We start from the raw sequence: 9,837 nt of genomic DNA, 5'->3' as shown, positions 1-9,837 counted from the left end.
TTATTACCTGGATCTTCAGACACAAACTTCCTATCTTCTATCTGAACATAAAAAAACAGCCTATGTCTTTTCCTCTTCCTATCTTCCCAAGTAGCCATGACCCCTCTCAGAAGACAACCAACAAAACCAGTCAAACAGAAGCACAAAAGCCATTATTTTCATCTTAATGCCTCCCTCATCTACAACCCAGAAAACTGCATTTTCCATTGAAGGGAAACTCTCCAACAACAATGTAAAGATTTTTTACATGCTGCCAAAAGACATTTTTCAGAAAAATACCAGCAGCAACGGGATTTTATTCTCTGATTGGAGAATGGCAAATATCACTTCCTGGAACCTTTGTTAGTGACCTGAACACAGGTCAGGAAAGAACAGAAAAATAAAGAGTGGAAAAAAAAATAAATCATGATTTTTGTCCCATTTAGTGTTAAAAAGCAAAGCTTCCCTGTTGAGAGAAGCCACTGCATACAGCCTAGCTTTCCCTTCCATAACACTGAACTTTGTTGAAGACTTCAGACTGTTTTACCAGCTATCACCCAGGGGCTCGGGGAGGTTTTAGACCCTTTCTTGGGTTGGACGCCATGAAAATGTGGAAATGACACAGCCCCTGCTCAGGAGAGCTCACAAGCTAGGAGAGCAAAATGACATACAGGAGTATGAAAAAATACAGCTCAACACAAACATACTTTGCATACATGTATATACATTTACATTCAGAAAAGCTATCCAAGTAGCACCACTATTTCTAGCTGCCCCTCTGCCTAGCCATCATTACTTAGATGATTGCTTAATAGGGATCGTAGGGGAAGTGGGTCTTAGGAGAGATTTCAAGGAGAAGGATGTGGCCTTATGAATCAGTTCAGGGAGGGCACTCCATGCATACAGGACAGCGTGGAAGATATTATACTGAAAAAATAGTGCAGAGCAGCATTTCTCCAGGTCAAAAAATGCCAGTGTTGTGTGCAAGATCCCTATTTTCTTAGACAGAGACAGTGTGGTTATGGGAGTAACATTTGGCCATTAAAGAGACAAGTGAAATCACTAACGTAGGACTACACTGAGGATACGTTACTGGCCACGGATACTCTGAGGCTGCCAGGTAGCACAGTAACTGTGGGGTGATGATATGAAAGGGTTTGGAAAAGAGCTGGATACAAAGAAGGAAAAAAAGGCAAGATGAAGGAAAGGAGACAAAAGTAAGAAATGTGGGGACTATTTTCAAATGTAGTCTTCTGTTTGAGTTCTTAGCGTGTTTGCAATTTATTAACTAAGTAACTAAAAAACATATAGAATAATTAATGTACATTTGACACCATAAAATAAACTGGACTATATGCCAACATTTACATTATGTTATTATCCTTCACTATGGAAAGGTGAGAAACAGGTTAAACAAGAGACAAAATGCTTCCCCTTACCCTTCTTCTTCCGTACTGAAGCTTGGAAACAGAAAGGGAATGAACTGTGAATCAATTCTGAAGGTAATTTTTATATGCTAAATCCTTGTCTGTCATTTTGAGCATAAACATTTGTCTTCCATCTAAGAAGTCAGTCTCTCCCTGCTAGCTTCTGCTACGCATGTCTCTATCAAACCACAGCAGATAGATAAACAGCTTGGCAAAAAGCACAGTTTATCAGGGTTTATACCTTAGCCATAAGAAATTGCTCCCCTTCAGGTATTAGGGACACATGTACATACTGTTTCCTAAATGATTTATTAAAAACAGTACACGGGGCAACTTACTGGTACCAGGGCTTTCCAACTATGATAACAGGGGATTTTCATGCACACTGAAGTGGAAGGGAATCAGGAGCACACGTTATCTGCCACATTTTGGATTAACTCATTTGGAAGAGAACAACTGAGATGGTCTGCTCAGTATTATGGAGCACAGAGTGGCTAAGTCCATGTCAATAAAAATGTAAGCAAGTTCAGAGCCAGGCAAAGGAAGTGACTGTAAAGAATGCAAGATCTATCTATCTATCTATCTATCTATCTATCTATCTATCTATCGATCTATCGATCTATCGATCTATCGATCTATCTTTAGAAAAAGATGTTATTTAGCTTAGGCAAAAAAAATAGACTCTGAGGGAAAATAAATGTGGAAATACTATTTATCTGTTTCTTCTGCTATGTAACAGGGGACATTTGCTAAAACTAAAGGAATCACATTTAAAACCGATAAAAAGGAAATACATTTGTACACAGCACATTATTAGCCTGTGGAATCCTCTGCCACGAGACACTATTGAGACCATGAGCTTCTTTAGTTCAGAAAAAGGATTACACATACATAGTGATGAGAACATCCACAGTGTTCATCTCTACATGCTTCCTATTTAGGCTGCACATATATGTTATGAAACAAATGCTTCTTCATTAGATAGTTTAATGGATGTAAAAATGTGGGTGTTCTCATAGCTCATACAGATGTCCAATATATACACAGATACAAATAAAGAAATATAAATTATATATAAATACACACATACAATCTGTGTTTTATGTCAGAAGACAACTTTTAACTGATGATAGTGAGAACATTTCCTCTTTGGAAGCTTGGTCGGTTCTTGTGCAATTTAAGGATTCTTGCTCCTTCTCCTAACAGCCCTTTCATAGGACCAATGTTAGAATAGGTAGACCACAGATGTTATTTATAACAGTAGTCATATTGTTTGCTAGAGTGGCAAATGTTCAGAGTATCACACAACTGGTATTTACAGGCTTGTTCAGGAAGAAGACAAATTTCTGCCATGCTCTAATATCACTACAGTTTTACTAGGGGACATACACTTGTGAAACATGGTTCAGGACTATCCCTCAGAATAGTGAAGTCTTGCCACTAATATCTGCCCCATCTGGATAAAGATATAGAAGGGAAATGTGCTTAAAGATTCAAGTATGTCCCATGGTTGCCAGCCACAAGAGCTTCAGTGCTTTCTGCAAGCCGATGAGAACAGCAGATCGAGTACTATAACCTGAACAGGGGGTGAGAAAGCTAAAATCTGATGGTCGTCACTGCAGAGGTGATGTTACAATCGATAAGCTATTTTCCTCTAGAAAAGAGTGCTTCCTCTCTCTGCCTTAAGAACAGTATCTACTATGTGAGACTGAAAAGTAAGAGAAATAGAAGAATATCCAAAGTGATTTGTAGAAGGGGATAATGAAGGGGGAAAATCAGTGCACAAGTATTTCTGCTCCTTGGGAAAATTTGTTGGTAAGCCAGCAAAGTTTTACAACTTCTTAGCACTCCATGCAAGGAAAACAAATCAAAACACCTAGATCCAAAAAGTGGCTCCAGAAATAATAGTTTAAATTTTAATCCTGGAAGAAAAATTATGGAGCATTCACAAACAGCTGAAACCTCTGGTCAAGTTCTTAAAACTTCCTAGCATGGAAACGCCAAATTTCCTGAGATCTGTTGGAGCTACATAATCAGAATGTTCCATTTTGGTCTTCGTTTGGTTATTATACCATAGAGAAGACAGTAACCACTTCAGCACCCCTTTCCTGGTAAGAACTTCCACTGCAGCTATGTGACTTGACTCGCTAAAAGATGGATGGGGTCCATCTGCCCCAGCAAACATTAACTTCCAAGGGGAGAAAAAGTGGCCACAAGGCTTTGATTCCTTACAGTTAGCCTTGAGATGAGTCCATGCCAGAAAAAAAAAAAGTGATTACAAAATGTGAGGATTTAAATCAATGTAAGGTTACATGGAATAATGGTTCTATTGTATGAGAGACTCTTATTACTCCACCATGAGGGACATGCTTTTTTTTTCTACCCAACTATCACTTGCTAAATACACTGGTTTAGTGTCATAGCCATATATAAATATACACTGGGCTTTTCTCTTTGCATATATGGTCCATTAATAACATATTTATTAGCCTAGGTGCAAAAATTCTACTTTTTAATGACCTAACAGAAAAGCACTATTACTTTCCTCACTTCTAGAAAACAAATCAAAATTCCCAAAGGATTATGCATATCTAGAATGTGAATGATCAAGAGAAGGAATCTACAATCACATTTCTTAAACTTAGCAAATAAAGACTCAGTACTTTTTTATTACTAATAGTGAGAAGAATTATATCATGCACAGAAGTCAAAGTGATATTATAATATGCACTTTCTCTGAGCAGAGTCTAATGAAAACAAGTTGAAGTTGAAGCTGCTTTAACACTGTCAGCTTTTTAACAACAGCTTCTGGCAGCTTACCTTTATCCACTAATGAGAGGCCACAGGAATTTAAAATAAAACAATATTAGATGAACTGAAAAGGTAGAAAGCAAAGCTAACAAAATATGACACAGCATTACTTTCTAGTAGATGTGTCAAACTTTGATGATGCATAAAAAATGTATTGACATTCTCTTGCGTAGCAGGAAAGGCACAAGTTTAAACAAAAACTCTTCATGCGAATCATGCATAAGTTGAACTCTCCAAAGATGCAGCATTCTTAAAACCTTTTCTGCTCTATATACTGTACACAGTGCAGTTCCTTATAGGCATTTTAACATATATACATGATTTATCTGTATTTATTTACATTTCTATTATGCCAGCATGCTTGTGAAAAAACACTTTCTTACCAAGCTCTTCAAGCTCTGAGGTCATTGACTTAGACCGCAAGGTCAGTGCAGTGGTTGGAGCTCGCTTAGGAGGTGGTGGAGCTTTGCATTAAACAGAAGGATATACAGTGTAAGTAAATCCACATCTCTAAAGCACTATATTCAAATACACAGGTTTATATTCATTTAAAAGAATATGCTACATTAAATAAGGCAATAATAAATACATACATAGAGAGGAAAAAAACCCTGAGATGCTTTTCATGTACTGAATTTCTATACTGTTCCTACTTTAGCGTAGGTAGTTTGACACATCAGCAAGCTTTTATGTAACAGGATACATAGAAACATTTAAAGCTAAAGAACTGTGCACTTCTATTTTAAAGTAGGAAAAAAGACTTTCGAGAGAAAGTGCCTCCCAGCACTTGTGCCCCTCTTAAGAAATACACATAGCTAAAAATCTCCTGGAGACCAGACAATATCTGCCAGACTCATTTCATCTTTAAAGAAACTGTTAAAGCTGAGAAATACAAGAAAGAAGATTGAAATTTATCTCAATAGTTACAGTGAGACTAGGGAAAACAGGTAATCCTTAGAATAAAGAAGATCCTCAAATGCCAAGGCAATAAGCTAGCACAGAAACTAAAATCCAGCAAGCGTTTTAGTATCTTGATAACAAATGTTTCTGGAGGTCAGAAAAGAGCTTAACATCAGAAACATATTATGCCAGTGTTGGTAGAGCTTCCAGTAAACAGAAAGGCCTCTGGGACATCATGAAAAACTCAGAATTCCTAAGTGTTTTGGTCAATAGCATACATCAGGCTACACTATTTTGACAAGAGGTGGCAAAGCAGTTTGACGGCACGAGTGATGGAGGAAAGAAGGAGAAAATATTCTTGCTGTATCACCTTTATCCTCTATGTCAGCATCACCTTTTCCCTGTTAAGCTCTATCACCTTCTTTCAGAGCCCTGAATGACAGTATGCCAAAAGAAAGCAAAACTATAGCTCAGGTTCAGTGCCAGATTTGAGGCTGTGTGAGTACTGCACATATTAACTCCAGTTCGAGATCTGCCCTCGCCCAACACGAGAAGTGACAGCAAATCTGTGAGGGAAACCGCACAAAGCACTGGATTGTTAAACAGGATTTGGTATCTGCCTCCCCATAAAGGAGAGTGACAGCAAGAAAATCCTTCCACACAGTTCCTGAGGTACAAAGGCAATTGCCAGGTAACAAGAAAGGCATCAAAAAGGGACAAAATCAAAGAGTGAAGGTTTTTTGGCAAATGACACATTATTAGTAGAAGGCTCTGGAAAGATTAAAGATCTGGGTTTGTTTTTATAGAAACAACATCCCTTTGGATTATATACAACAGCACTTTTCTTGCGGGCCAATATGACACATCCCAAAAGGCAGAGGTGGAAGGTTTGTTTAAAAATGTTTAAATAGTAATTCCATCAAACTAAAAATAACACAGGACCATGATTTAATATAGCCCTTTTTTCCCCAAATGGGCTTTAATTTTAATAAGCAGATGGCAAGAACACTCACAGTGTAGCCGAAGTTTCAGTCAGGACAAAGAGGGAGCCCTCGGGTGGCACTTTGGAGGCCACCCTCTGCTGAAGAGCCAAGTGGCTGTGAGTGGCAATTTCAGAAACTGGTGGGAGGAAGAGGAACCTTCACAAATGTGCTGTTGCTGTACTGAACACTAGTTAGCAGCAGCAATCTTCTCTGTTTAATGATAATTATGAGAGCCTAATGACTTCCCACAGTAGCTGTTACCTGAATAAACTCAGGGGTATCTAAGGTGAAGGAAATAGTGCAAAATCCTTTTTCTTTTTGTCTTTTGGTGAAGTTTCGGTGGGGTTTTTTTGGGAGGTGAGTGGGTGGGAAACACATTGAAATTCCTAAGGGAGTAGCTCAACCTTATGATATAGGTTAACCTATAATCTCCATTAAACCTTATTAAGAAAACATATTTCTTACTTTTCTTATTCTTACACAGGTCCTTTCTAAAACATGTGTTTTGCAAAATCAGTAGTTCTCAATGATTTTAAGGGCAATTCAGTTTAGAATTAAAACATAAAAGATAATCTGTTCCTTCTGCTTTTTTCTCTCTCACTACTGCAAGGAGTTTTACTACAAGATCTTCAAACATATGAATGTATAAAGATCCATAAAGATGAAATTTTATGGCCAGCATGACAAAGGAATACTACCCTTTTGTCATATATTAATGCATAAGTCAACAGGATTAAATTACTCTAAATTAAATGGAAGGTTATTTTAAATTTTAACAGTGAAGTATATAAATCAGGATTTATAAACCAGTAATTTCATGTCCATGCTCTGTTTTCTGTGGAGCAAGACCAAAAAGACTCCATCAGGAAAAGAGGAAAATGTACCTTTCTTTCTAGCTGTGTCATCTGGATCAAGATTCCTGGTTACTGTGACAACCTTAAGAACTAGGTGATTGCCCCCTTGTCGAATCATGTTCACCACCTGCCTGTGGCCAACTTTCACCACATTCTCATTGTTAACCTGCAAAGAAAGAGAACAGTCCTTCAGATGACCATGCAGAAAACATCAGTTCTTTCAGTTTGAGAAACAGAAGGTGGCAAGAACAGGATGATAGAGAACTTCTAATTACTGTCTTCTAATAAAAATACATATTTAAGAAACAGCACATGAAAACAGAAAAACAAAGCTAGATCTTTATGAAATATGCAACCAATTTCTTTATAATTGCCATGTTTTAAGAGAATTTAATGAAAAAAGGTCAACCAAATCTTTCCCTTTATGTGTTTTATTCCCAGCAATTTGTGTGCTACAACTCTGCATTTCATACACTAAAACCATTTTCTTACATGATAGCAATTCATGATTCTATTATCCACATTTGAATGCATTCTATGCTAACATAACCAATGAGAAATTAAGAAACTTTTACTTTATAGATCATCCAGAAACAAAATATTTTTCACTCCTGAAGTAAACTCATGTTTAAGAGACACTCTTTTATTATATGCACTCTCCTCATCTCCCCGCATTTTCCTTCTGGAAGTTTCTGGAAGGGTCTAATGTCCTGCAAGAAAGGCAGGAGGGCCATGGCAGTGCAAACCAGTCTTAATGGATAAAGATGAGTTAAGTGTGTGAAGCCCTGACCAGCTATTGCAGTCATGCCAATTAAACTGCACTGCAACATTCAATTTGAAAATACATATTCTCTGGGTAATTCCTAGTGCTGCATCATCATTTTCTGCTCTATATGTCTTTCCATAATATTAATGGACATAGAAGAAAGCACACGCATAAAACCTATAAGCATGGATAAAAGTAATTGATTTATTCATTCAATCTAGAAGAAGTCACTGAAAGCTATCTGAAATCTGAATGACAGCTGCATATAAGTGCTGCATGTGCTATTTGAGCATAAAAGATATTGAGGAATGGAATGAGTGAAGAAAAGATGCTGCCAGAATTCATGCTGGGAAGTTGATCTCTCTCCAAAATTCAACTGACTCAGTCGTATTTCACTGAGATTGCTCAGTGCCTTCCAAAATGAACAGTCATTTTCAAAATAAAATGTTTTTAGGCTCCTCTATTTGTTCTGACAGGCTGGGCATCTCACACACTGAAGAATTTACAGTTTAGAGCAAATTCTCTCATTAAATATTATTGCCATTCAGCAGAACAAGCACAAGCAGAACCATTTCAACTCAAAATCATTTTCCCATCCATTGTAGCATAAGAAAACCTTGTATTTTTTCAGGCTTTAGCTGAGACAAAATGCATTATGCTGAAATAACATCTCGGTAAGCCAGATTTAAATACAATGCTGCAGTCAGAAGTCTCAAAGTATGTCTGTGTGCTATGGCTACAAGCCTGAGATGCTTTGTGAGTTTCATGTGCAGTGATGTAGGTGTAACACATACTGAACATCCAGACCTGCTGAGCAGGCAAATATGAAGTTCTCCCATTCTGTAGGCTGGGGATATAAAAGCATACTGATTTGAATAAGACTCTTGCTGTTCCTTTTTATTTTACACCTTCTTGGCATCTGGCATTTAATCCCGAGATCTGGTATTTAGCTGGGCCAATGGCATATGAATTTTATCTGCCTACAACATTTTAGCAAATGGAACTATCCATTTACTTCCAATTCCTTCCAGTGTCAAGACCTAAACCAGGTAATTCTATTCCACAGCAAAAAAGTTCAGGTAATTAAGAACTACAGGAGGCATCTACTCTATCTTTACTGGATCTAAATTTTAAGCCACTGGAAGCCAGTGTGGATTACAATATAATCCCAACTGCTGTCAAAAATAGAGACCTCCGAATAAATCAGAAGTTAAGATTAATCAAACACATGTATGCTAGCGTAAAGTGACAAATGTGTACAATGATCAACAGCTTCTGCAGCATGCCATCTGTTCACATCCCTATGTGCAGTGATATTTAACATTTAGAGCAAGAGCAAATATATATGACACGTTTTTTAAAGCTGCTTCAGAAACAGCACCTGTAAATGACTGTTTCTAGCAGCTTTGTTTAAAAGGAGTGTTACAAAAGCTGGGATCCAAAAGATTTCTATTGTAAAGATAAAAACATTGATGGGAGATCTGAAGATTATTTAAGCCAGAGTTTACAGAAATATTTGATAACAAAAGAATCAGGAATTCAGCAGAGCAGGACCTCATCTACCCTTTAGCACCTCAGTGAGTAAAACTACAGCATGATTAAAAAGCCACAACATTGGAATTCTCCATTCCAATTTCAGTGACAGATCTCCATTTCTTTTGACCTTTTTCTTCACTATTTTCTATCTAAGCCAAATGACTCCAGAAATGGTCAGTATAAGGAGTAAGTCACCAGAGTTCCAGCAGGTTGCTTTGATAGTTGTAGTTTGATATTATTCAGCGCAACTTTATCAGGTGTGAATAATGTGGTGAGACTGTCTCTGCTTCCACGTCAAGCTTTGGCAGTGGGGAACGGTCACTGCACCTCATCCAGGCTTTATAAACAGGCTGAAGACAGTGAACTTTTATAAGCAGTAAACCAGGTATCTATGTAATTGTACTGTGTTGTAATTGATATTAAATGTGAATCACATTCATAGAATCCTAGAATAGTTAGGGTTGGAAAGAAACATAAGATATCTAGTTCCAAACCCCTCCCATGGGCAGGGATACCTCACACTAAACAGTGTCACCCAAGGCTCTGTCCAACCTAGCCTCTGAAACATTAAAAAATCTTTT

The 9,837-nt window shown here is 37.5% G+C and overlaps 1 protein-coding gene across 4 annotated transcripts in view; it reads right to left on the bottom strand.

Annotated features, from left to right (window-relative positions):
- Nucleotides 1-9,837, bottom strand: part of SHANK2 (SH3 and multiple ankyrin repeat domains 2) — a 339,902-nt gene that overhangs the window by 36,429 nt on the left and 293,636 nt on the right. For 3 of the 4 annotated variants that reach the window (XM_061343497.1, XM_061343499.1, XM_061343500.1), the window contains 3 exons: nt 6,985-7,120; nt 4,601-4,681; nt 1,419-1,439 (listed from right to left, as the gene is read on the bottom strand). In XM_061343497.1, coding sequence (XP_061199481.1) covers nt 1,419-1,439; nt 4,601-4,681; nt 6,985-7,120 — 238 coding nt within the window. The remainder of the gene's footprint in view (nt 1-1,418; nt 1,440-4,600; nt 4,682-6,984; nt 7,121-9,837) is intronic. The other variant, XM_061343498.1, reaches the window with a different exon arrangement.

This window comes from Neopsephotus bourkii, unplaced genomic scaffold (assembly GCF_033783945.1).
Source record: "Neopsephotus bourkii isolate Nb327-2 ecotype Australia unplaced genomic scaffold, CSIRO-AGI_Nbou_v1 NB_1825, whole genome shotgun sequence".
In the NCBI taxonomy this organism is placed as follows: Eukaryota; Metazoa; Chordata; class Aves; order Psittaciformes; family Psittacidae; genus Neopsephotus; species Neopsephotus bourkii.
Note: the sequence above shows the minus strand (reverse complement) of the source record. Positions and strands in the feature narration are given on the sequence as shown.